The 26,799-nt window shown below is 44.6% G+C and overlaps 6 protein-coding genes across 6 annotated transcripts; 4 read left to right on the top strand and 2 right to left on the bottom strand.

Moving 5' to 3' along the window:
• Nucleotides 1-2,670: 2,670 nt before the first annotated feature.
• Nucleotides 2,671-3,513, bottom strand: LOC139784874 (uncharacterized). The gene has a single exon (XM_071724050.1). It carries the CDS (start codon nucleotides 3,511-3,513, stop codon nucleotides 2,671-2,673), a length of 843 nt encoding a protein of 280 aa, XP_071580151.1.
• A 5,360-nt stretch (nucleotides 3,514-8,873) lies between these two features.
• Nucleotides 8,874-11,156, top strand: LOC139784869 (uncharacterized). Its single transcript, XM_071724045.1, has one exon. The coding sequence runs from the start codon at nucleotides 9,010-9,012 to the stop codon at nucleotides 10,591-10,593; it is 1,584 nt and encodes a 527-aa protein (XP_071580146.1). The 5' UTR covers nucleotides 8,874-9,009; the 3' UTR covers nucleotides 10,594-11,156.
• Nucleotides 11,157-11,220: 64 nt separating this feature from the next.
• Nucleotides 11,221-12,238, top strand: LOC139784871 (uncharacterized). Its single transcript, XM_071724046.1, has one exon. The coding sequence runs from the start codon at nucleotides 11,265-11,267 to the stop codon at nucleotides 11,955-11,957; it is 693 nt and encodes a 230-aa protein (XP_071580147.1). The 5' UTR covers nucleotides 11,221-11,264; the 3' UTR covers nucleotides 11,958-12,238.
• Nucleotides 12,239-13,360: 1,122 nt separating this feature from the next.
• LOC139784873 (uncharacterized) lies at nucleotides 13,361-14,494 on the top strand. The gene has a single exon (XM_071724048.1). The coding sequence runs from the start codon at nucleotides 13,361-13,363 to the stop codon at nucleotides 14,492-14,494; it is 1,134 nt and encodes a 377-aa protein (XP_071580149.1).
• A 1,576-nt stretch (nucleotides 14,495-16,070) lies between these two features.
• LOC139784872 (uncharacterized protein F54H12.2-like) lies at nucleotides 16,071-17,423 on the top strand. Its single transcript, XM_071724047.1, has 2 exons — nucleotides 16,071-17,017; nucleotides 17,087-17,423. The coding sequence occupies exons 1-2, from the start codon at nucleotides 16,071-16,073 to the stop codon at nucleotides 17,421-17,423; spliced, it is 1,284 nt and encodes a 427-aa protein (XP_071580148.1).
• Nucleotides 17,424-23,617: 6,194 nt separating this feature from the next.
• Nucleotides 23,618-26,646, bottom strand: LOC139784868 (uncharacterized; the record flags this gene model as incomplete). Its single annotated transcript, XM_071724044.1, has 3 exons — nucleotides 23,618-25,486; nucleotides 25,713-25,959; nucleotides 26,447-26,646. Coding segments are annotated over 3 exons (2,316 nt in total), but the record flags the coding sequence as incomplete, so codon positions are not given.
• Nucleotides 26,647-26,799: the final 153 nt, after the last annotated feature.

Below are 26,799 nucleotides of genomic sequence, written 5' to 3'. Positions count from 1 at the left end.
CTTCAATAATACGTCTAAAAGTGCTCGTATAATTCCATTGACGACTTGCGTGAAGCTGATCATTTCAATGCAACGTCCCATTATCTGAAGAATATATATACAGATAACATAATACATATTAATTAATACTTACCTTTATAAAATACTTATAATAATTTATAATAATTTATATTAATTTATAAAAATTTATAATAATTTATAACAATTTATAATAATTTGCAATAATTTCTAATAATTTCTAATTTATTAAATTTCTAATTTTATATTTGTTGGAATATACTAGGTAGATTTTCTATAATTTCTCTCTTTTACACTTGTATTAAATTTACTTTTACCTATTTACTTCCTTATGTATGTATTAATTATTATCTTACCTTTCTTGCTAGCTGCTATTCTTTCTTATTTGACACCTCGTATACATGATCTGTATGCTCTAATAATGCGTCGCTGCGCAAGTCTGACAGCAGGGGCTATCATCGCTCACAGGTTAGAGTGCGTTCCAAAACCTATCACGAAAACTCGGACAACCTTTCTGTCCGCGACTGTACATGATTATTTAATAAAGATAATTATATAAGTCGATTATTACAATTTGTTCAAGTAGTAACTAATTTTTGTAATTACAGTGAATTACAGAGTTCAGTGGACTGATAATATGGTAAAACTGCTGCTAGCAGAAATAACTACGTATACAGAATCCTCTACTAGTCCATTAAATAAGCAAGCTTGGAAAACGATTGCTGCAGTTATTAATGCTCATGGTTATAATTTGACTGCAGAAAAATGTTTTATCAAATGGACTGGTATGAAGAAAAGATATAAAACGTTAAAAGATCCAAATAATCGTACTGGCGCAGCAAAAGAAACCTGGGAATATTTTGGCATTATTGATGATATGTTAAGAAAAAACCCAGAAATTACACCTTTGTCCGTAGCATCAAGTACACGTGGTTTTAGAGTAAATGTAAATACGTCTGAAAGCATAGATCTGAGTACTGAATACACTGGAGAAAATGAAGAAAATGAAGAAAATTTAGAAGCAGCCAATATTTTAAAGAACCGACCGATAAGAAGAAGAAAGCCTAAAAAACCTACCTGGATTGCAAAATTAGTAGAACAAAAAGCGAAACATCACCAAGAAAATTATGACCAAAGAGAACGTATCTTAACTTTGCTAGAAAAGCATTTAAAAAAAGTAGACGGAAATAAAGTAGAAAAAAAATAAAAAAGTATAAAAAAATATTTCAAAAATACAAATTAAGTTTACTAAGCAATATTAACGAAAGAAAATCTAATAAGCTTGTTATGTTTTAGATATTAATAAAAAATATTTTTTTTATTACATTAAGAATAATATTAAAATCACAAGTACAAAATGATGTGATAATTTTACACATTGTGAAAATCTTATTTTCCTTAAATGGTCAAATGTTCCTTATTTTCTATAATAATTATAAATGTTTATGTTGTAGTGAATAAAATAAGTTTAGTTATTTATTACTCAAAATTTTCTATTGAGATGTGTGCATTATGAAGATACATATTACAAATATATATATATATAATGTTCCGATTTTATTTTAAAGTTATATGTAATAAATTTATTAAATGTGATCGATTGTGTTTCTGATTTATATAGAAGTAGTAAGTGGGTAGGTATGGGGCGTCAAAACAAACCCCCACCACCGACCCCGCCGGCGCCAGGGGCGTGGCCAGACGGTCTGCCCACGTGACCTCGGAGCGCTCTGATTGGCTGCCGCCTGAGGGGCGGGGGTAACGAGGTAATTAAATGGAGCGATTTGATTGGATACCCCATACCTACCTAGCGTCTGATTGGCCCTCCCCCCTGAGGCGTCTGGCGGCTTTAAGGGGGTAGCACGTGGTGGAAGAGTAGGAGTCAAAAATGGCGGCTTCAAATGGAGCGTTTTGATTGGATACCCCATACCTACCCAGCGTCTGATTGGCTCTCCCGCGCCTAGGGTGTCTAGTGTCTAGTGACTTTTTTGGGGCTGCACGTGGTAAAAGACTACGAAACAAAAATGTCGGATTCGAAATAGTAACTAAATGGCGCGTTCTGATTGGATACCCCATACCTACCCAGCGTCTGATTGGCTCTCCCGCCTAAAGGGTCCAGCGTCTTTTTGGGCCTGCACGTGGTGAACGACGCTAAGTCACAAGGAAAAATAGCGGAAGTGCCGACCAGCGCCATTTTGGCGGGAGCACGTGGTAGACGACGCTAAGCTAAAATAAGGATATGATGCTAAGATGTCGAAAACGGAAAGTGGAATTTTTATGTTTTCAGAGAATAGATTTCATGATTTATGACCGTGTTCTTTTAGGACTTGGGTCTGGACAAAGAGTTTTCGAAACAATGAAATACGTGAAACTTATTTTCTAGAGAAAGGAGAGGGTAAAACAGGAACGGACAGGTTTGCTTTGTAACGTGACAAGATTATTTCGTTTTAAATAAAAGTTTTTATTATTGAACGCATTCGAAAAATATTTACGAGGTAGACTTCAACTAATTCTGAAAAATAAATGAAAAGGAATTTGTTGCGGAGAACGTGAGGATTGAAAAAATAGAAGAAAGTAGAAGTTACAAAAAATGTTTATTACAAATTCTTCTTCATGGGAAAAATACAAATTGTTCAAACAATAATTTTATAAAATTTACATTCCGCGATTCGACAAAATTATACGACGGATTTCGGTGAAGCGCAGCAAAATAAGTTCTAAAAATACTATATTAAAATACATATCGAGGAAAGTTAAATCGGTTATTTGCGTACGTACATTACGCTCGATGTCGTTGTAATTTCCTCTGAGAGTTAATTTCACAATATCTTCATCTATATAATTGTTAGGAAGATTTAATTCTATTTCTTTAATAAGATAACGTGCGCAATTGTTAACATTTTCAGCCACTGATTTTAATTGTGATAAATGTGCATCGATACATTTCGCAATATTTTTCAGTCCGATAAATGTAGGCTTCTGCATCACAATTGCCACTGCGAAAGTTTTTCGTTTCTTCGTCGGTGGACAATTTTCCTCGTCTGTTCGTTGATCCATCCCGGTGGAAGTACTCTCCTCGTTTTCCTTGTACGCCAACAATATGGATCTTGCTCCGTAGGCCGAAGTAAAATTGACGGAGATATTGTTAATGGAGATAGAATTCGGCTTCAATTTGGTTTCTCCATTTAAATATTCGCTCACGAGTCCCATGTTCTCTTGAAACTGCTGCCACGATTTCTCGTCGAAATAAACGCCGTCCGCACAGTTGCCGGTTAATTTGACCAGCGGCACGAAAACCCCCTCGGATGTTGCTTGTAAACCCACGTGAATTCTCTTCGTATGGGAGCTGTTGAGTCCATATGTTGTCGATAGCAGCATATGTAATTGCTCGTTTCTTCCCTCGAAGTAGCGTCCCTTATCGGAAATCCCTTTATCAGGAATAACGCGTGTGAACATCCGCTTCTCAGAATTATTAGCGTCTTCTCTGTGACTAGCCATTGTTCTTATTTCTTCGTAATATCGGCAGAAACACACAAACACTAATTGAAAAGTCAGATGTGAGAGTTATACTTTTTCACTGGTGTACGACTTGTCGCTTCGAACGATGGGACTCGAATGATTTTGACTTCGTAACGTTAGTCAAAACGTTAACTTCGCCTGCGTCGTTTTAGAAAAATTAGGCGGCGCGCGCAGAAAAAAATTAGAAAACTCTAGATTTTTCTAGACTTTTCTAGATTTTGTTAGTTTAAACTATAAATTCTGATGTATAGGGAGCTAAGAAAATTTGTTAATAAAAAGATCGGCTAAAAATTTTATACAAAAAGTGTAATAGTTAAAAAATTTTTAAATAAAAATATTTCTAAGAAATAAAGGAACAACAAAAATCTATCCAAGCTCTTCTTCTGCCGGAAGCAATAAATCAATAAATTTTCCGAGTTGTAGTAGTAATAAATCTTTCTATGTTGGTAATGTAACATTAGTAGAAAAATTCAATAGAGGAACTTTTGTAAGTTTTTAGAAAAAAAAAAATGTTTTGTGTAAAATTTAACCGAACTCTTTTGTGTTGGAAACAATAAAACAATAAATTTTCCGGTTGTAGTAATAAATCCTTCTAGTTAATGGGACATATAGCATTAGTAGAAAAATTCAATGGAGAATTCTTTGTAAGTTTTTAGATAAAAATGTGTTTTTGTGTAAACCGATTGTGTGTTTAACCGAACTCTTTTTGTGTTGGGAACAATAAATCAATAAATTTTCTGGGTTGTAGTCATAAATCCTACTAAATGTATGTTGGAACAAAGCATTACTATAGAAATTTCTAATAAAGAATTCTTTGTAAGCCCTTAGATAAAAAAATTTGTTTTCGAGAATGGAAGAGTAAAGACATAGAAAAGCTTTCACCGAAAATTTTCACGCTTTCATCGGTAAGGGAGAGTGGGTAGAGAGTGGGGAAAGCCTCAAATTTGTTGACCAATATCCTAGCTAGACAATTTTTGACATACCTTTATTCTAGATGGTTTTGGAAATATTTCCAACTATAAATAGCCTGTAACACCATAGCTAAGAGTTAGTTCTTACTTATCCGATCTTACTGGAGTCGTCTTGTACGCTCTTAGTCAGTCAGGCAAGTGTAGTGCTTCGAAAAAATGTCTCTCCGTGTAATTTTAGTGGAGTTTTTTAAAGTGAGTTGCAATTTAAGCAATCGCTTAAATGAGCAACGCGAGTTTGTAGAAGCAGTGTCAAACGACAAAGAGTCTAATTACAGATTATTCGGACGTTTCGCGGGTGAGTGCTCCAGTACCCTGTTATGCGTTATGCATGAACTGGGTTACTGCAGGAGAAACGAAAGATTGGTGAACATCATTTCGAGCATATTAGAAGCGCGTGAAACTTTTGGTCACGAAGAAGAAGACGCAGGAAGAGGCCATATAGCAAGATTCCTGCGTCGTAACGGAGGAACAGGTAAGTGTTAGAAATAAAAATTGTACCTTAAAATTTTAATATAGTGGAGTTTATCATTAAAATTTAAATTAATTTAATAGTGGAGAACCGCATTGCCGTTGTCCAACCGGTCCGACGAGGACAGAGACGTCGAGCGGAAGAGGACATTGCTGAGGAGGCAGTACCAGCACGTAAGTTGGAAATAATAAAATTAATTAATTATTAAAAATAACGATTATTATAAATATTAAATTTTATAGGAAGAGCTAGATTCGCGGCACCACCACCCGCAAACATCCCCGTCATCGATTTATCTTCTGGTAAGAGACTAATAATAACACGTAAAAGCTAACTCTTGCAATATTAGTATAATAAAAAATATAATTTATACTGTTTTAGATGACGATGATGAAGAAGAAGTAGAACAAGAAGAAGAGGAGGTGAGAATTGTGAGCTCACCCGATTCGGCCGTGTTTACGCCTCGTAAGTTTCAAAAAATAAGTTAAGATAAAAATTTAGCAGCGAATAAAAGAAATAACCGAAATGTTACATTTTACCAGGAAGGGAAGAATCGCAATTAGATGATGATGTTTTCACTCCGGGCATCGACGAGGTAATCGACCGAATATTAATGGAATCCGAGGAGGAAGAGGAGGAGGAGGAGGAGGAGGAGGAGGAGGAGGAAGAGGAGGAAGCACAAGAACAAGAACAAGAAGAAGACGTTCGAAACGCAGAAGAACCGCAGCAAGATACGCAGGAGGAGGAGGAGGAGGGAGGAGGAGGAGGAGGAGGAGGAGGAGGAAGGAGGGAGGAGGAGGGAGGAGGAGGAGGAGGAGGAGGAGGAGGAGGAGGAGGAGGAGGAGGAGAGGAGGAGGAGGAGGAGGAGGAGGAGGAGGGAGGAGGAGGAGGAGGGAGGAGAGTGAAAATAATATTAATAATATCGATGATGATATTAGCGATTCCGATGACGATAACGACGACGACGACGACGACGAGAGATACGCACCTAACGAATATGAAGGTAATAATATTCTCTATTATATTATATTTTTATTTCCGTAATTTATTGGATCTAATCACAAGTAATTATTTCTGATTAGATGTTTCTTACTCCCCGGGTCGACCTTTGTCTCCGGAAAATGAATAAGAGACAACGATTTAAAAAGATTTAAAAAGAAGAAGAACACCGACCTACGCTAGTAATAAAAGCAACTAAAGGTGAGTTACCTTAGTATGCTCTATCGCGGTCGTAAAAAATTTTAACTCTTTAAACTCAATATAAATCAATATTATATGAGACTAAGTTTTTAATTTTTTCAGTACAGTCGGGTGGAGGAGGTGCGGACCGTCCTACCGTTGCTGTTGCTCCGAACACTGACGATGATGATTCGCAAACGCAGAGTGCTAGTGGGGAGGAGGAGGGGGAAAATACTGCTGCTGCTACCGACGCTGACGGATCTCAGTCGCAGAGAGACGGCCAGGCGGAGGAGGGGGAAAATACCCCCGTGGAGAGGGAACAAGAGGAACATCTGGTACAGGCACGTCAGCAGGAACGTCAGGTCGGACAATTTAATTTTATAGATTTAGTGGCAGAAAACGCGCGTCAATTTAGAAATTTCCGGATACTCGGTAGGGAGGCCAGTTTTCGAGTACGACCGATACCCGTAGGCGAGGATACCGTGCGTTGGCTAGAAAACGCGTTCCGCGAGATTCACGCGTATGCGTTACGTACGACTGGGCCGGGAGATTACGTCGGATTATCGTTTGAGTCGGCGGAACTAACGCACGGTCCGGCGGGTCTATCGTTTCGCCCGGCACGAGACTTAACTCCCGAGAATATATGGGATCTCGTGAGCTCGATCGCGCAAAGTAACGGGGGAATAGATATCGCGCAAAATTTCGACGTGCGCGTTTTCAACGTTGCGATGCCAGTGGGGCGTGGGGGTGCGATAAAGAGGTTAACGGCCATCACTAAGCGGTCAATTTTAGATCTCGGGAATAGCGATAATTTGTGCCTACCTCGTTCCCTCGTGTTGGCACGAATTTATCGCGAGCGCGGAAATCTACGTACGGGAGTGTTGCACGACAGGTGGAATACCGTAAGATGCCGGACTTCCGCGCTTCAGCGTGAATTAGCGTTGGAGCTGGTGAGGAACGCCGGTGTTACGATACCCGAAGACGGGTGCGGAATTCCGGAGATCGCGCGTTTTCAACATTTTCTCGCAAATGAAAATATAGCAATAATCGTATATAATTCCAACAACTTTGGTAGAGGCGAGAATCCTGTGTACGACGGCGCCGAATTACTCGCCTCGTTAGAACGCGAACCTACGTGTCGTTTAAATATTATGTATTACGAGCGTACGCACCATTACAACCCGATATTGAATTTGAATGCTGCCGCCGGTACTCAAAAAGAATTTTGCGTGTCGTGCAACACTGCGTATCGTAAAGACAGAGGACATCGCTGTTCGAAAAAATGTCCGCGTTGTTACGCCACTCCCTCGTGCGAGAATCCTGAAGTAGAAATTGTTAGGTGCGCGGCGTGTAATCGTGCGTTTTTCGGAAATTCGTGTTTCGAACGTCATCTCGCGCAAAAATCTTACGACGGTAAATCGCTCGCGAGCGTCTGCAGTTCCGTGAAGATTTGCGATAATTGCGGGCGATTCGTCAAGAGAGGTTCGCGACACGAATGCGGCGTTTCGTATTGCAAGACGTGTTGTTCGTTGCAGTCCGCTAATCATTTATGTTTCATGCGGCCTCTTCACCGTAATGCCGAAGTAAACGAAGACCCGGGCGAGGGTACGAGTACTACGTTGGCACGGGGAGAGCGGGTAGCGCCTGCTAACGAAAATGTCGGCACGGAAGCAACGAACAAACGTAGCAAAAAAGAACGCGTCGCATTCGTGTTCTATGATTTCGAAACGCGTCAAGACGAGACGCTCGAGGGTACGGACAACGTCAAAGTTCACGTACCGACTCTCTGCGTTGCGCAACAGATTTGCGAAACGTGTGCCGCGATAGACGTACATGTCGGAGCGATGCCGTTGGTGCGGAGTGCGCGAATTTGTATTTCGTCGCTGATCCTGTACAAGAGTTCGTCGAATTTGTAACGCGAACGACGAAATGTTACAAAAAAATTATTTGCATCGCGCATAATGCGAAAGCGTTCGACGCGCAATTTATTCTGAAGTATTTAGTTGAAAATACAGAAATGTACGGAACAGCCACAAGTAATTTTAAACGGAACGAAAATTGTCGTGATGACGGTCGGACATACAAAATTTATCGATAGTTTAAATTATATGCCGATGAAATTATCCGAATTACCTAAAGCTTTCGGGCTACAGGATACATCGGATAAAGGCATTTTTCCACATTTGTTTAACACCCGCAAAAATCACGATTATATCGGTCCGATACCCGACACACGATATTTTTCTCCCGAGCATATGAAAGCGGAAGAACGCGAACGGTTTCTTTCGTGGCACGCGGAGATGACGCGTAACAACTTCATTTTTAATTTTCAAAGTGAAATTACTAAATATTGCCGTAACGACGTAGGATATTCTTCGACGCGCGTGCATGGCTTACAGAAAAATTTTTTTGGAATGCGGAAACGTGTGTCCGTTCGTGGAATGCACGACTATCGCCTCTACGTGCATGAGAGTTTTTCGCAAAAACTTTCTGCGCAAGGAAGAGATAGGAGTCATTCCTGCGAGGGGATATAGATTCGTCGATAATCACTCGCGCAAAGCTCTACAGTGGTTAGTGTGGATGGAGCGCGAGCTCGGACATCCCATAATTCACGCAGGGCGGGGGCGCGAACATAAAATCGACGGCACGCGCGTTGACGGATATTACGAGACGCCGACTAATGACGACGACGACGACGACGACGACGACGACGACGAGACGCGACGTTACGTACTACAATTTCACGGTTGCTTTTGGCACGGATGTCCCACATGTTTTCAGGTAAATCGCGATAAAACGCCTTCGACCGCAAATCGCGAGGACACGATCGACGCGCGCTACGAACGAACACTCGCGATGACATGTCGTCTCCAAAGAAAGGGGTACCTTGTGACGGAGATGTGGGAGTGCGCTTTCGACCGTGAGTTGCGAGAAAATCAGGCGATGAGGGATTATCTAGAAAATCATCCATTATTGAAACACGCGCCTCTCGATCCTCGCGACGCGTTTTACGGAGGACGCACGGGAAACATCGCCACCCGTCGCGAAATTCGGGGTACGGAGAAAATACGTTACGTGGACGTATGCTCTCTGTACCCGTACGTATTGAAAACCGGTGCTTTTCCGATCGGTCACCCCGATATTTTTATCGGCGAAGAATGCCGAGCGTTAATCGGAACTGCGCCGAACTATAATTTTGATTCGCTCGAAGGTCTCATCCGATGTCGAGTACTTGCACCGCGCGATCTTTTTCACCCGGTACTCCCATATCGCGTACGCGGAAAATTATTGTTCGCGTTATGTCGTAGTTGCTGCGAAACGTTCTCGCAGGCCGCGTGCACTCACGATAACCCCGCCGATCGGGAATTCGAGGGTACTTGGGTATCCGTCGAATTGCGCAAAGCCGTCGAGAAAGGTTATCTCGTGACAAAAGTAAGCGAAATATGGCAATATAAAGTTGCGCGATATGACCCCGGTACTCGGCAGGGCGGTTTGTTCGCCGAATATATAAATACGTTTTTAAAATTAAAACAAGAAGCTAGTGGGTGGCCGAGCGATTGTCATGATGACGAGGCGAAAGAACGATACCTGCGGGAATACGCGGAAACCGAGGGTGTTGTTCTCGATAAGAACAATATCGTCCGGAATCCTGGCCTGCGCTCGGTCGCGAAACTCTGCTTAAATTCTTTCTGGGGAAAATTCGGCCAGCGAACCAATTTGCCTAAGACCGAGGTCGTGAAATCTTGTCAGCGTTTCATGACTTTGCTCACGAGTCCCGAGCACGAGATAATCGACATATTACCCGTTAACGACGAGGTGATATATGCTTCGTGGCGGCTACGAGATGAGGCCGTCGTGGCTTCCCCATTGACAAATGTCGTGATCGCGGCGTACACGACGGCACAAGCGCGCTTAAAACTATACGAATATTTAGAAGCATTAGATAGGCGCGTTTTATATTACGATACCGACTCTTGTATATATTTAAGTACAGGCGATCCGAACGAGTACGAACCGCGCACCGGTAACTTCCTCGGCGACATGACGGACGAGCTCGAGAGCTACGGCCGCGGCACCTATATCGAGAAGTTCGTGTCGGGAGGGCCAAAATTCTACGCTTATATTATTCGTACACCGGACGGACGTACTGTAGAGTCGTGTAAAGTAAAAGGTATTACTTTAAATTATAAGAATTCTTTAGCTGTAAATTTCAATAGTATTAAAAACTTAATAATACAAAGAGAGAGAGAGGGTAGAGGAGAGGAGGAGGGAGGAACGTCGTCGGCGGGGACGGCAATAAATCTGCGTTTTAGTGCAATTCGACGCACCGCGTTTCACGACATTATAACTCGCGAAGAAACGAAAACGTGTGCACCGGTATTGGTAAAACGTAGATTTATCAATAATCGTTATTCACTTCCGTACGGTTACGTGGAGTGAATAACTTTTTCTCCTTCTTCTTCTTTATTTTTAAGTTAGGCTAACACGTTTTCTGCCACATTAGGGTAAAAAAAAAGAAAAATGTTTTCGTATTATATTGTAAAGTTTTTTAATTTTGTAAAAATAGTTGTAAGTGAAAAAGGATTTTTGTACATATGTAACTAAAAATATAATGTAGCGATATGTAAATATATTCTGTGTGTGTGTGTGTGTGTGTGGGTGTTTAAATATAAAATTTCTTGAAATTTGTTTTCTTTCCTCAGAAAATCTAAAAAAAAAAATAAAATATTTTCACATTTAAAGCGTAAATAGTTGCATCATATAATTTCATCCCCTCCCTTTCCCCGCGCTTATTTTTTCTCACAATTTTTATTCTCCGCCCGGAGCATCGCGTACAAGCTCGTCGATCGCGATGCTCTCGCTGCGGAATCGTAATAAGCTTGTAAGACATGGATAAGCTTATGAGCACCGCGGCGCGAGAATCAGCTGATCGACGGCCGCGGTGATGTTCGCTCGTGCGAGCGTTTGCGGGGGTACGCTGGTGCGCGCGTTCGCAGCCGCCGCCACCGCCGCCGCCGTTGATTAGCTTATTCCCCCCTCCCGTCCCCCTCTACTCTTCAAATTATTCTTTTTGAAGTCACGCGCGGAATTCGAGTCGATCATATCGCAAAATGGACGTGCGCTGGAAACATCCCTGGACGTCGATCGTGTGTGGACCCACCGGTTGCGGGAAGACGATCTTCGTGAAAACCTTTCTCCGACAATTATCTCACATGTCCGACGTACGTTTCGAGAGAGTTTTGTTTTATTACGCGGAGTGGCAGGAGGCTTATCGTCAATTACAATACGACGCGCGCGAGGAAGCAGTGCCGAAGAAAAAAAATATAATTGAATTTCGCGAGGGATTGCCACGTCCGGAAGATTATTCATCCGATCCGCTTTCCCCAAAATTGGTGATAATCGACGATCTTATGAGAGAATCGTCATCGTGCGACGCGATCGTGGATCTCTTTACCAAAGGCAGTCATCATAAGAATCTCAGCGTAATTCTCATCTCGCAAAATCTTTTTCATCAGGGACGCGGGCAACGCGATATATCGCTCAATGCAAATTACATCGTAGTTTTCAAGAATCCTCGCGATCGTGCGCAAATTCGTCATTTAGCGCGTCAAGTCTTTCCCAATGATCCAAAGTTTCTAGAAGAGGCATACTACGACGCCACGTCGAGGCCGCACGGGTATCTACTACTCGATCTGAAACAATCAACTCCGGACGAATATCGTTTTCGAACGTGCATCTTTCCCGACGATACGGCACATTTCGTCTACGTACCGCGTAGATCATTTTCCAACGGTTACGTATAAAAGGCGCGCACTAGCGCTCGCGCTGGTCAGTCGTGTCAGTTTTCTCGCGATGGAAAAGAAGGAAAATAACGCGAAATCAGACAGAGCGACGAAAAACGCCAGACGTTCGATCGGAAAGAAAAATATCTGTCTTCTCGAGGCGTTGCTGTATTTGAACAAAAATCAACGCGCGACCTTCTTACGGACCGCAGACGATAAATTAATACGGTGTATCGGCGAATGCGCGTTCAACACGCTCAAAGGTAACGTGCCGCTCGAGCGACGTGAAAAAAATCGATTGAGCAAATACAAAGCGACACTGCGTCGCATCGCGTCAAAATGCTGTAATTTGAAGGATAAAAGAAAGCTGATGGTACAACGAGGCGGATTCTTATCCTATATTATCGGACCTATATTAACCGCCTTACTGTCGCGGATTATCGGCGGCGGCGGTAGAGATTAAAAGGGCGCGTTATGGAAAGGGCAAAGAAGATGGTTTTGATCACTACGGAAAATCTCGAAAGAATGCAGCGTCAATTATCGCAACAAAACGCTCCCCCCGCTGCGTTTGCCGTCGTCGGTAGCGAACGAACGATGGAAAACAGCGAAAATTCGGAGAACGCAAATATTACCGTGCGTACACCCGGGACACCTCTATCGCGACTCGATGAGGAGATGGGTCGCATTCTTAATTCACCCTTGCCACTCGACGTCGGGGAGAAATGGAAAAAATATAAAGAGGCACTTTGGCGATATCTTCACTTTGTTCGCGTAGCGCGAAAGCGAAATCGGGACGCGCGCAACGATGAAAAAAACGAAAATGTGGATAGCGATATTCGCGTGGTCCGTGACGACAACGACGACGACGACGGTGACTACGAAACGACGACAACGCGTGATCTCGAATCGACTTTACACTCTAACGGTATTATGGCGAAAAATGACGTCGCGGCAGCCGCCGCTGCCGCCACTGCCGTCGCGTCGAACGATCGTAATTTTGATATGTCGAAAAGCACTAAAAGAATACTGGATAGCGTGCCGAAAACTTATCGTCCGAATGCTCGTTTGCTGTTAAAGTATTTATTCGATAAAGCAGTTCCGAGTAGAATTAGCTGGAACGAAGATGGAGTCGTGACTATAGACGGCAGCGTTATAAAAGATTCGAATATCGACGACCTGATAAACGAGGCTATGCGCGAAAGAAAAACCGTGAAAGCAACGGGGAGACTTCAGTTCGCACGTTTACTTCGCGTCTTAAACGTCCCCGCGGTACTGGTGAGAAATAAGGTATTATTAACCGCTACTTCTTCGAATATCTCGACATTTCAACCTCCCAGGAGTTCCACACCGATAGAGACACCGAAAAGTAGCGTTGATTCGCAGCAGGCGAAGAAAAAACGCTTACTCGATTGGAGTAAACAGAAATGACGGAACTTGAAAAATTCTACTACGATCCGCGACATTACGCTGGCTATTCGGCAACGGATAATCTGACTCGAGCCGCTAAACCGAATTTCTCCCGTAACGAAGTCACGCGCTGGCTCGAAACGCAAGACGCTTACACGTTGCATCGTCCATCGCGCAGAAAATTTCCACGGTTGCATTACACCGTGACGAATATCGACGATCTGTGGGAGGCCGATTTGATCGAGCTCCGAAATCTCAAAAGTTACAACGACGGATATTCGTATCTTCTGGTGATTATAGACGTGCTTAGTAAATATGCCTGGGTAGAACCGCTACGAGACAAAACGAGTAATCACGTGACGACGGCTTTCCAGCTCGTGCTCTCGAAAAGTGACGGGCGCGTACCGGTATACCTACAAACGGACAAAGGTAAAGAATTTATCGGGCGTCCGTTGCAAAAGTTTCTGGAAGAAAACGACATTCGTTTTCGCGTAGCCCGTAATCCGGATATCAAAGCTGCCGTCGTCGAGCGCTTCAACAGAACGTTGAAGGAACGAATGTGGCGCTATTTTACGCATAAAAATACGCGGCGCTACGTCGATGTTTTGCAGGATATCGTAAGCGCTTACAATCACACCCGTCATTCCTCCATCAGAATGCAGCCGGCTGTCGTTACGAGAGAAAACGCTCGTGTCGCGCGCGAAAATATAGTTCGACGATGGAGGACGAGCGAAAAGATGAAACGCGCACGAAAAGCTAAATACAGTGTCGGAGACCTCGTTCGCGTCAGTAGAACAAAAGCTACCTTCGAGAAAGGATACGAGGCGAGGTGGAGTGAAGAGATATTTCGAATTCACCGCGTTCTCGAGTGGCGAAAACCACGAGTGTACGAATTGAGCGATTTAGCGGATGAAGTCATAGACGGTATTTTTTACGAGCAGGAATTAGCTAGGGTAGAGAAAAACTTGCAGGAAGAAGAGTTTATCGTCGATCGCGTGATAAAGACCAGGGGGCACGGCGCTAATAAACAGGTGTTAGTTAGCTGGCGCGGTTATCCCAGCAAGTTCGACTCTTGGATCCCCGCTTCGAATTTAACTTCTCTTCCTCAAGATGAGGGACGACCAATTTCTCATGGTTCTTCCGAGCAATAGCAGCATGCGCTATTTCCCAGAAAATAGAACCTCGTCATTCGTTACGGAATTACCTCAATCTGTACACTTACACGGTGAATGGGAAGTGGCGCTTAGCGAGATTCAATTTCCCAGTACTCTTTTACACTTGCGCTATAAGGAAAATGAAATCCTCTTCTACGATACTAAACCGGAAGAAGAAAAAGAGAAAGTACAGGTGGCGAAAAAAAGCACATTTTCGTTCGGACTTTACAAAAATACCAGAGAACTTATCTCGGCGATTAATGAAGCATGCAAACAAGCTGACTCGCACTTTTATTTAGATCAACAAGAGAAGACTGGAGGAAAAACCCACATCAGCATTACTTGTAACGCAAGTGAATGCAATCTAATACATCATATGTGCCTTTCCGATACTCTTCTACAAATACTCGGTTTAGGTCATGTTCTTCTCAATAATCCCGAATACTATGGCGAATTTTCTGTCAGACGCTACGCAATTTATCCTTTTTCCAACCAAGCGTTTACTGCAAAATATATTAAACTTGGTCATATTAGTGAAAATAGTGATGCGCGCGAAACAGCTTTCTATAGTCGTGAACCTTGTAGTTTGCAGCGCGGTATTCCAGATAAAATGTTCGTTTATTGCGATATTTGCGAGCCTTATGTAACAGGTGACGCGCAAACACCTCTTCTCCGAATAGTGCCGGTCGAGACATACCGCTATAATCACGTGGACGCTTACGGAACGAATCAGGTGAAACATTTCTCCCCGCTGCATTATATTCCATTACGCAAAACAAATTTCCGCACGATTGAAATAGATATAAAAGATCAACTCGGAAAAAATATACCATTCGAATCCGGGACGCTGACGGTGACATTGCACTTTAGACGTTTCCAGTAACAACGCGGTGTGTTGTCGTCGAAAAAAAAAAATAAAAACTAAATTCAGAGCCATGGACTACGAATATTACGATTCACATCAGAGTGGACGAGGCGGAGGAATTCCACGAGTTTTCGTCGGAGCATCCTATCAACGAGGTCATGGAATCGGTAGTTTTCTCGGAGGATTATTCAGAAAGGTGCTGCCTTACCTAAGTAGAGGCGCGCGAGCGGTCGGTAAAGAAGCTTTACGCGCGGGTATCAATGTGATGCAAGATGTCGAAAATGATACGCCGTTGAAGGAGGCGCTCAAAACTCGTTTCAAGGAATCGAGTGGAAATCTTAAAAGAAAAGCCCAGGAGAAGATAAGCAGCATGATGAAGGGATCGGGATATAAAGTATCCGCAAAAAATCCTGCGTTTCAGTTTCCCTTTGGCAACCACACCAGTCACGTCGCAGTTCGTAAACGTCGTCGTCCTCAAACGGTCAAAAGAAAATCGTCAAAGAGCAAGCAGAGGAAGAGAATAACGATCAAAAAATCATCGAAGAAGAAGAAGAAGACTCGTGCTGTAAACAGAAAGTCATCTACCGCTACGAGACAGCGTCATCGTCGAGCCAGCGTCAAGAAACGCAGCGTATCCGACATATTCTCTTAATCGTCGCGCGCGCGCACACGAAGCAAGAATTCAAGGAGCGGAGGAGGAGGATAAGCATGTCTTTTCTGCACACGCACTCGAGTGAGTGTTTAAAAAGCGAACTCGATTTCTTCTCATTGCCGCCCACTCAAACTAGTATCGAGAGCTCGCAATGGATCTATTACAAGCCCATAACTTCCCTCGGGGACGACGCGCCTATAGAATTCGTCATACCCGGTCACGGGGAAGACTACCTGGACCTCACGCACACCATGTTGAGCCTTCGCATACGCGTAGAAACTTCTCCCCTAGCAGGCGGCGGTGGCGACGGCCAAACAAGTACACCAGGCGGACCTGCGTTCAAAGTAGGCCCTGTAAATCATTTACTGCATTCCATGTTCAATCAAATCGACGTATATTTCAATCAAAAGCTCGTCTCGCCCCCAAACAACGCCTACGCGTACCGCGCGTACATAGAGGCGTTGTTAAATTATTCTTCACCCGCAAAAACTTCCCATCTGACCTCTTGTCTGTGGGACATGGATACCCCCGGACTCATGGACGCACTCGTAGATTCAGAAACACCAAATCCGGCTCTCGTGAGACGCGCTCGTTACATTCACGAGGGACACGCGCTAGATCTCATAGGTCATCTTCATTGCGACGTTTTCAATCAAGATAAATTTTTAATTAACGGTGTGGAGGTTAGAATGAGACTCGTTCGTTCGAAAGATTCGTTTTGCCTTATGGAAAATACTTCGACGTCGAAAATACGCATTCTAGACGCCAGTCTGCTCGTGAGAAGAGCAAAAATAAGCCCAGGCGTTTTACTCGCGCATGCGAGTATGTTGAGCAAAACTACCGCCAAATATCCCCTTACGAGAGTCGAAGTTAAAACATTTACGATTCACGCTGGTCTCGTAGGAGAATCGATAGACAATGTAATACTCGGTCAACTGCCGAAACGAATAATAGTCGGTTTTGTCGATAACAGAGCGTTCAACGGAGATAGAAAATTAAACCCGTTTAATTTCAAAAACTACGGTATAAATTTCTTTTCGCTGTACGCCGACGGTATACAAATTCCCAGTAGACCGTTACAACCGAGCTTCTCGAGAGACGAGCCACTCTACGTCGAAGCTTATCACACTCTCTTTTCGGGAACCGGCATACACTTTTTGAACGAGGGTAATTCCATAAGCAGAGAAGATTACGCCGAAGGATTCACACTTTTCGCCTTTGATCTTACACCCGACTTATCCGCCAATTTCGCCGGCCATTGGAATCTTGTGAAACATGGCAGTTTACGATTAGAAGTGCGATTTGAAAAAGCACTTACCACAACCGTTAATTGTATCGTTTACGCCGAGTTCGATAATGTTCTAGAAATCGACTCCTCTCGTCAAATCATCGTCGACTTTGCCGGTTAACTTTATTTTTACCCCACCACTATATATTTTACCCATCGCCATTTTCCTGCGTAAAGTCCTGTGAAAAGAGAGAGATTCAGTTTCACTCGAGACACGGACGTCGACGCTTCGCTTGAAAAAAATAGAGAGTGCATTTTGAACTATGGATCTGACCATCGACATACAAGGTTTCCGTGATGTCAACGGAAAGTTTATTCCGAAAGAAGTCGCAGTTGTCGCGATTAACGCGGCAATCACCGGACACTGGATTATGTCGCCACCCTTTCCATTTGACGATCTACCCGAAAAGACAAGACGAGAGAATAACTGGCTTTCGCGAAATTATCATGGAATCGAGTGGTTCGATGGTGAAACCGATCTCAAATGTTTCACCCTACATCTGCGAGAAATTACGCGACAAGTGCGTTACATCTACTGCAGAGGCGCGGAAAAGGCTCGTTACTTGAGTCAACTACTTTCCAGAAACATATATAATCTGGAAGAAATTTCTCCACCGTTCAAAAGTTTACCGGAGGCCCGAGAGTACAGACAACGCTGCACACATCACGGATTTCGTGTTTCGACTACGGACAAAATTGCTTGTGCGTTACGTAACGCTTTTAAATTGAAACGCTGGCTAGTCTTGCGAGACAACAGCGAATGCATCAGCAACAGCAGCAGCAGCAGCAGCAGCAGCAACAGCATCGACTCGAGCTACGATACTAAACTCTCTTACGTAAAATTGGTCACAAGCGACGACGACGACGAAGGTGAAAAAACCGACGGTGACATCGCTATAAAAAAATAAAGCAGTGGCAAAAAAAAAATAACGAGACAGAAGAGAAAGAGGAGGAAGGAGAAGTAGCAAAAGCCTATTATTCAATAGCGGGTGTAAGAAAAGAATACATCTTCAATAACTTGCCGATACGCCCGTCACCACCCAAGAACACTAGTGCGACAACTCAAAAGAGGTAAACTCCGAAATTTATACAAATAATTCCTCTCGTGCGAACACCACCTCACTGTGAAGAAAATGAACTCGCTAGAAATCTTACAAGCGCTGCATCATCTCAGTGTCAGATATGCAGGCGTCTATCCTGCCGACAGACTGCCGAGGGTGTGGACGAGGTCGACGGCCATCGTCGCTAATACGGACGAACACGATCGGCCTGGCCAACATTGGGTCGCTTTTTACGTCGACGAGCAAGGAGCAGGAACGTATTTCGATAGCTACGGACTACCGCCTTTAGACTCCAGATTACTCTTACGCCTTCGTCGGAATTCCACTACACATCGATGGAACACCGTAACACTACAAGGAACACTCTCTCAAACTTGCGGCCAATACTGCTGTGTATTTTTATATTACATGTGTAGCGGTTATAATCTTTGTCAGTTTCTTAATCTGTTTAGCGACAATAGCGAGCGCAATGATCGTTTGATTGTAAAATTATTTCGTAAAATTTTTCTTCATAATAAAAGCGCATGCGTAAAACCTCACGTTGAATGTTGCCATGTTCAGGCATGTACTTTTAAGAATAATTAAAAATACTTATTCTCACGTATCAATGTATTATTTTATGTAATAAACATTGTTTGTATCTTCAACCCCTCCCGTCTATATATTTATTCATTCCCTTTTCTTTTGCGTTAAAATAGTTACATCACGTCACAAAGCGAACCTGACCGTTCCTGTTTTACCTTCTCCTTTCTCTAGAAAATAAATTTCACGTATTTCATTGTTTCGAAAACTCTTTGTCCAGACCCAAGTCCTAAAAGAACACGGTCATAAATCATGAAATCTATTCTCTGAAAACATAAAAATTCCACTTTCCGTTTTCGACATCTTAGCATCATATCCTTATTTTAGCTTAGCGTCGTCTACCACGTGCTCCCGCCAAAATGGCGCTGGTCGGCACTTCCGCTATTTTTCCTTGTGACTTAGCGTCGTTCACCACGTGCAGGCCCAAAAAGACGCTGGACCCTTTAGGCGGGAGAGCCAATCAGACGCTGGGTAGGTATGGGGTATCCAATCAGAACGCGCCATTTAGTTACTATTTCGAATCCGACATTTTTGTTTCGTAGTCTTTTACCACGTGCAGCCCCAAAAAAGTCACTAGACACTAGACACCCTAGGCGCGGGAGAGCCAATCAGACGCTGGGTAGGTATGGGGTATCCAATCAAAACGCTCCATTTGAAGCCGCCATTTTTGACTCCTACTCTTCCACCACGTGCTACCCCCTCAAAGCCGCCAGACGCCTCAGGGGGGAGGGCCAATCAGACGCTGGGTAGGTATGGGGTATCCAATCAAATCGCTCCATTTAATTACCTCGTTACCCCCTCCCCTCAGGCGGCAGCCAATCAGAGCGCTCCGAGGTCACGTGGGCAGACCGTCTGGCCACGCCCCTGGCGCCGGAGGGGTCGGTGGAGGGGGTTTGTTTTGACGCCCCATACCTACCCACTTACTACTTACGCCGACCTGGAATGTACCCTTGAGAAGACGGAAGCGGATCCGACAAACGCCCACGTTCAGGTTTCAACATCATCGGGTATGTAGTATAGGATACTACGTGCGGTGCTCGTACGACGACTCGTTATCTGCGTATCGATTTCGCCGCGATAAAGATTGCGCCGCGTGGTTCGCCGAGGAACTGAAAAGATTGGCGCATCGCGTAAAGGCTATCTTGTCCGAGAATGTTCGCATGGTAGATCTAACGCGAGACGAGTGGGAGATATTTCGCAGCGCGGCGCAATGTCACATTTGCGAAAAACCGTTCGCGCCAGACGACGTGCGAGTACGCGATCATTGCCACTTGACCGGTCGATATAGAGGTCCCGCACATTCGAACTGCAATCTGAATTATAAAGATTCGCATTACATCCCCGTAATTTTCCACAATTTATCGGGCTACGACGCGCATTTCATTATCACGGAGATAGCTGCCGCGTTCGAAGGCTCGGTCGATGTACTACCGATAACAAAAGAAAATTACATCTCATTCACAAAGCACGTGAAAGATACAGCCGACAGATCAGATTCGCGAAGCGACATAAAATTAAGATTCATCGATTCGTATAAATTTTTGAGTAGCAGCCTCGATAAATTAGCATCTTTTCTATGCAAAGATAAGTTAAAACTGTACGTTCTCAATTTTCACAATTATCGACCGACGATTTCGAATTATTGACGCGAAAAGGTGTCTTTCCATACGAATACGTGGACAGCATCGAAAAGTTAGAGGACACGTGTTTACCGCCGCGCGATTCATTTTACAGTTCCTTGACCGGTGACACTGTATCCGAGAGCGATTACGCGCACGCCGCGAACGTCTGGCAGCGATTCTCCGTTCGAACCCTGGGCGAATACAGCGATCTATACCTGAAAACCGATGTCTTGCTGTTGGCCGACGTGTTTGAAAATTTCCGCGACAGCTGTATCGCGAGTTATGGACTCGATCCGGCGTACTACTACACTTTGCCAGGTTTCACGTGGGACGCCATGTTGAAACATACGTGTATCAATTTCGAACTGCTCACCGACATTGACATGGTCATGTTCATCGAACGCGGTATACGTGGTGGTCTGAGTCAATGTTCAAACAGATACGCGCAAGCTAATAACAAGTACATGCAATATTACGATCCATTGAAACCGTCGTCGTTTCTAATGTACTTCGATGTAAACAACTTGTACGGCTGGGCGATGTGTCAACCACTGCCCTACGCAGATTTTCGATGGGTCGAAGACGTTTTCAAATTTCGAGTTTAACGCGATCGCATTGGATTCGCCCATGGGTTATATTCTCGAGGTTGATCTCGAGTATCCGGAGAATAAACACGACGCGCACGCCGACCTACCGTTCTGTCTGACGCGCGATAAACCGCCCGGCAAACAGCAGGAAAAACTTCTCGCCACGCTGTATGATAAGAAGCGTTACGTCATACACTACCGCAACCTACAGCAGTGCACGCACCATGGCCTTCGCGTCACAAAATACATCGCGTATTGCAATTCGCTCAATCTGCGTGGCTCCGCACTTACATCGAACTCAATACAAATTTAGAACACTGGCCAAAATGAGTTCGAGAAAAATTTATTAAATTGATGAATAACGCGGTTTTCGGGAAAACAATGGAGAACGTTCGCAATCACGTCGATGTAAAATTATTAACAAAGTGGGAGGGTAGATACGGCGCGGAGGCAATGATCGCGCGACCAAATTTCATAGTCGAAGCATCTTTTTCGGAAAATCTGATAGCCGTTGAACTGCGAAAACTTGAAGTTAAATTTGATAGACCTATTTACGTCGGCATGTGCATTCTCGACGTATCGAGAAATCTGCTTGTATGAATTTCATCACGAGTACATGTCTCCCCTGTATGGCAACAAGTGTAAAGTCACGTACACCGATACTGACAGTCTGATTTATCACATCGAGTGCGACGATGTGTACGAAAATGTGAAACGCGATATCGCTAGATTCGACACTAGCGATTACGCGGTAGATAACGCGTACGGTATCCCACTCGCCAATAAAAAAGTTCCAGGCTGATGAAGGACGAGAATAACGGCGCGATCATGACCGAATTCGTCGGACTCAGGGCGAAGATGTACACGTTGAGGGTGGATGGTAAAAAAGATTGTAAAAAAGCGAAAGGTGTCAAGAACAACGTCGTAGCGCGTACTATAACGTTCGACGATTACACGAGGTGTCTGCGAGACGAAATTGAAATGACCGATCGCAGTCCTGTATACGATCGAAAAAGCACGAAGTGTACACCGTGTCCGAAACAAAAATCGCTCTGAGTCCATACGACGATAAGCGATACATTATACCCGATTCGACCGATACGTTACCGTGGGGACATTATAAAATACCTTTGTAACGTATGTATGCATGTATGGAATAGTATAACGTATGTAATAGTATAACGTATGCAGTAGTATATGTATGTAATAGTATAACGTATGCAGTAGTATATGTATGTAACGTAATATATAATGTAGTAGTATAACGTATGTATGTCGTATAACGTATGCAGTAGTATATGTATGTAACGTAATATATAATGTAGTAGTATGTCATATAATGTATGAATGTATGAATGTATGAATGTAGTATAACGTATTGTGAGTATTATATTACAGTATTGGAAAAATATTAATAAAGATATTGCGAAATGTTCGCGAAATCGCTGATTAATCCCGGCGATGGTAGCGGGTGAGAAGGACGCGCGTGGAGGGTGTTAACAAATTATGCCTTTATTTTTTGTGTAACTCAGACCACAGTCTGAGCCGTCTTTAATGAAATATGTACAGTCTGACCTGAGAAACGATGAGCGGTGTATAATGAGAAGTCTTTTGATGCGCGAGGCAATTGTATAAATTGCCTCGCTCGTGGTGATTCGCCCGTGAGCCGTTGAGACACGTGGCGGTCGGCACTCGCGCACGTGTGAGCCTGAGTCGTCGTGTTGATGTACCAGAGCTGGCTGGGGTGAGCGGTCTCTTTACACTTTACAGTCTCTTGGCAGCTTCAATCACTGCGAGCGGCACGGTATGCAGTTCTACGAACAGAACTCACAGAGCACACGTCGTACGTACGATCACAACGCGGACATGTTTCTCTCTGAGGCGAGGGAGAAGCTCGCGATGAGCGCGCCCGTGCTTGCGCAAGCTGCCGCGTCGATCCGGCCTGTCGATACCGATCGATGCTGCCATCTGATGAGATGGCGCAACGCGAGCGTAATCTCGAACATTCCGCCCGCCATCAGCAACCTTGTTGATGATTCCTTACTCGTGATCCTTTATCCTGATGAAATGGGTAATACGGCAAGCTTGGCAATTGGCCGGGTGAGCATCGTGGTGGCCGTCTGAGGGTAACCACCCTAGTAAGTCCATCCTTTCCGGGGTGCAAAGCCGTTACTCTTGCGAGTGGCCATTTGCACGGTGGAGAGCGTTCGTCGGTGAGCAGCACGATAGAACCCACCTTGATGTTGTTGGTTAGGATGATGCCACTTGGATATCGCCTGCTGGCGTTGCAGATAATGCGCCGACCATTGCGCCCAAAATTGTTGAACATGCTGCTGATGAGCTGCCACCGAGATAGTCGCGAGGTTGCCAGGTCGATCAGAGATGGCTCGGGTAGGGTAGTGAGTGGACCTCCAATGAGAAAATGACCTGGGGTGAGCGCTGAGACGTCTTTAGGGTCGTCGCTCAACGGTTCCAACGGCCTTGAGTTAGAATGGCCTCTATTTGCGTAAGCAACGTTGTTAGTTCTTCCGTCGTGAGTAGAGTCTCCCCGATGGTCCGTCTCAAATGAAACTTCACGGACTTTACAACCGCCTCCCACTTGCCCCCCATGTGTGGAGCACCTGGTGGGTTGAACTCCCATCTTATGCCGTCAAGTTGCAACACTTGAGCAATCCGTTGATGTTCTTGAGCGTCTTGGACGAACATTTTCTTGAGCGCGGCGTCTGCTCCAATGAAAGTTGTCCCGCAGTCCGAGTACATGGTCTGAGCAATTCCCCTTCTCGCTGCAAATCTTCGGAAGGCTGCTATGAATCCTTCTGATGAGTAGTCACTGACTACTTCGAGGTGAATTGCGGAGGTGGAAAAGCAGACGAACACACAGATCCATCCCTTGTATGTTTTCGCACCTCGTCCCTTCCATGTCTTGATGGTGAGCGGTCCGGCATAGTCGACTCCTGTATGAGCAAACGGACGTGACGGCGTAACCCGAGAGAGAGGTAGTTGGCCCATCAGTTGATGAGCACGGATCCCCCTCTGCCGAGCACACACGACACACCGTAAGATATGAGACTTCACCGGAGCCCGTCCGCCGATGATCCAATATTGTTGCCTGACATGAGCCAATGTCAGCTGTGTTCCTCCATGTAAAGTACGCAAATGGGCGTGGGCGATGATTAAAGTTGAGAACCGTGAGTGGCGAGGTAAAATCGCCTGATGTTTGTTGTCTTGAGCTAGTGCTGATTGGTTGAGGCGGCCGCCAACTCGGATAACCCCTTGAGCGTCTATGTACGCAGTCAATCGACTGAATGCGTGAGTAGGTGGTAGTCTCGAATTGGCCGTGAGCATCTTGATCTCATGCGTGAAGTATGCCGCTTGAGTAGCCTTGATCCAGAATAGTCTGGCCTTCTCCAAAGCTGAGTGCAAGTCCAGTGACTTGGCTCGGCGCTTTCTCAAGAGAGAGATAAACCTGAAACAGAGAGCTGTTACTTTCAATAATTTATTGAGGGTTGAGTACCTATATATGAGGTCCCAGTGGTATTCCGACTGAGATGCCGCTGCATGTAGCGCAATGCCAGGACGGGCCTCACTGCAGCTCAACTCGTCCGACAGCGCGGGTTGTGATGGCCATGCTTCAGGTGTGAGTATCCACGGTGGTCCCGTCCACCATAATGAGTGGCTTTGAAGTTGAGAAGTAGTCAATCCTCGTGATGCGCAATCGGCTGGATTGGATGTACCAGGTACGTATCTCCAGTGTGCCTTTGCAGTGAGATCTTGAATCTGAGAAACTCGGTTTCTCACAAAATCCTTCCAGCGCGATGCATGAGATTTGATCCACGTGAGTGTCACAACAGAGTCCGTCCACAGGTGAATTGCTGTAACGTTCAACTTCAAGGTGGCTTGAACGTATTGCATGAGCCTTGAGAGCAGCAGTGCTGCGGAGAGTTCAAGTCTCGGGATGGTGAGCCGTTTGAGCGGTGCTACCTTAGTTTTGGAGCACACCAATGAAATCGTGGCGCCGTTTGAGCTGCGGACGGTGATATATACGACTGCAGCCATTGCTAGTTGAGAAGCATCAGAAAAGCCGTGAAATTCCACTGACGAGGTACTCCATGTGTTATACCATCGAGGTATTGAGATTCTGCTTAAGCTGGTGAGTTCTTTTCTGATAGTGAGCCACCGTGATGAGAGCTGGGATGGCAGTGGTTCATCCCATCGGAGCTTATGAAGCCATAGCTCCTGCAAGAGCATCTTCGCCTTGATCACTACTGGTGATGCAAAGCCTAGTGGATCGAATATCTGAGCCACTTCAGACAAAACGAGGCGTTTGGTAAACTGAGTGGTGTGCGATGAGATCCTTGTTGAGAATGTGAATGAATCTTCGTGAGGAAGCCAGTTTAATCCGAGGATTTTGGTTGTGCAATCGTCAAATGCAATTGCGAGCCCTGTTCCTTTTCTGCTTGAACCGCAGTGAGCACATCTTGATGAGTCGCGTGCCACTTTGATAATGGAAAACCGCCCGCCATGCACAAATCTTCAGTTGCACTGCAATTTCCTTTACCTGCTGAACTGTGTCGGCGCCTCCAAAGGTGTCGTCAACATATCGACCCTCAGTGAGTGGCGGCACTGCAAGGGGAAACTTATGGCCTTCATCCTTCACCAGTTGCAGCAGTGTTCGCACTGCTAAGAACGGGGCACCCTTGGTACCATACGTGACCGTTGTTAGATAATTTTCCACTTCCTTGAGTTGTTTGTCGATCCAGAGAACCCGTTGTAAATTCCAGTCATCCTTATGTACGTTGATTTGCCTGTACATTTAGTGATGTCAGTTGCCACTAAATGCCGAAACTGTCGAATCCAGAGCAAACGTCTGTGACGTCTAAATGCAACTTGGCTCCCGTATACATGATTCATTGAGTGAGCGGCCGGATGTAGATGCACTCGAGCCATTAAACACCACACGTAATTTTGTGGTTGCACTGTCTGGTTTGAGCACGCCGTGATGTGCAAGTAATATGCGCGTGCTGGCTGGAAACGGGTGAAGCCTCCGTCAGTGATTGAGCTCTCGATATTCTGTCATGAACTGATGATACAGGCGTCGATAGTTGTCATCTCGTGCGAACCTCTTAGTAAGCCCTGCAGGCATCGATGCGCAGTGTGATACGAATCCCCAAGAGTATCAGGTGATGATTTTAACGGAAGTCGAACCGTGTAGCGACCTGTTGAGTCCCGCGAAACAGTGCTCTTGTAATATTCTCACATCTTTGCTCGTCAGCGTAAGATCATGAGTATTACTTGCAGGCACTCTTCTTCTTGTGTCCAGAATTTCGCAAGCAACCGTCGAGAGCATCTTCTCTCTCCTGAATCGAGGCATGGTGCACTGCAGCAGATGCCGATGATGATGTGTCGACAGGTCCGAGAACGAGCCATCCAAAAATTGAGAGCTGCGCAATTGGCATCAATGGATCTTGTTTGATGATGTTGGGCTTGATGATCTGCCCATATGAGTCCTCCAATGATGATCCACTGCTGTGTCGTCACTGGCCGTGGTGTGAGAAATTCTGTGGTGACGGCGGCCAAGATTAACTTGGTGAGATGCGGCCATATCCGTTGTGGCACAAGAAGCGTTGAATGATGGCAAGATGGTT

Source organism: Temnothorax nylanderi, unplaced genomic scaffold (assembly GCF_030848795.1).
Source record: "Temnothorax nylanderi isolate EJ_2023f unplaced genomic scaffold, tnyl_v1.0 TNYL_tig0694_pilon, whole genome shotgun sequence".
In the NCBI taxonomy this organism is placed as follows: Eukaryota; Metazoa; Arthropoda; class Insecta; order Hymenoptera; family Formicidae; genus Temnothorax; species Temnothorax nylanderi.
This window is presented reverse-complemented; position numbering and strand designations above follow the sequence as displayed.

What these genes read in the sequence shown, in the direction of transcription:
- LOC139784874 (XM_071724050.1), bottom strand. Translation starts at nt 3,513, where the DNA reads ATGGCTAGTCACAGAGAAGACGCTAATAATTCTGAGAAGCGGATGTTC.
- LOC139784869 (XM_071724045.1), top strand. Translation starts at nt 9,010, where the DNA reads ATGACATGTCGTCTCCAAAGAAAGGGGTACCTTGTGACGGAGATGTGG.
- LOC139784871 (XM_071724046.1), top strand. Translation starts at nt 11,265, where the DNA reads ATGGACGTGCGCTGGAAACATCCCTGGACGTCGATCGTGTGTGGACCC.
- LOC139784873 (XM_071724048.1), top strand. Translation starts at nt 13,361, where the DNA reads ATGACGGAACTTGAAAAATTCTACTACGATCCGCGACATTACGCTGGC.
- LOC139784872 (XM_071724047.1), top strand. Translation starts at nt 16,071, where the DNA reads ATGTCTTTTCTGCACACGCACTCGAGTGAGTGTTTAAAAAGCGAACTC. An exon ending in GGAGATAGAAAATTAAACCC is followed by an intron (nt 17,018 to 17,086) that starts GTTTAATTTCAA and finishes AATTCCCAGTAG; the next exon opens with ACCGTTACAACCGAGCTTCT.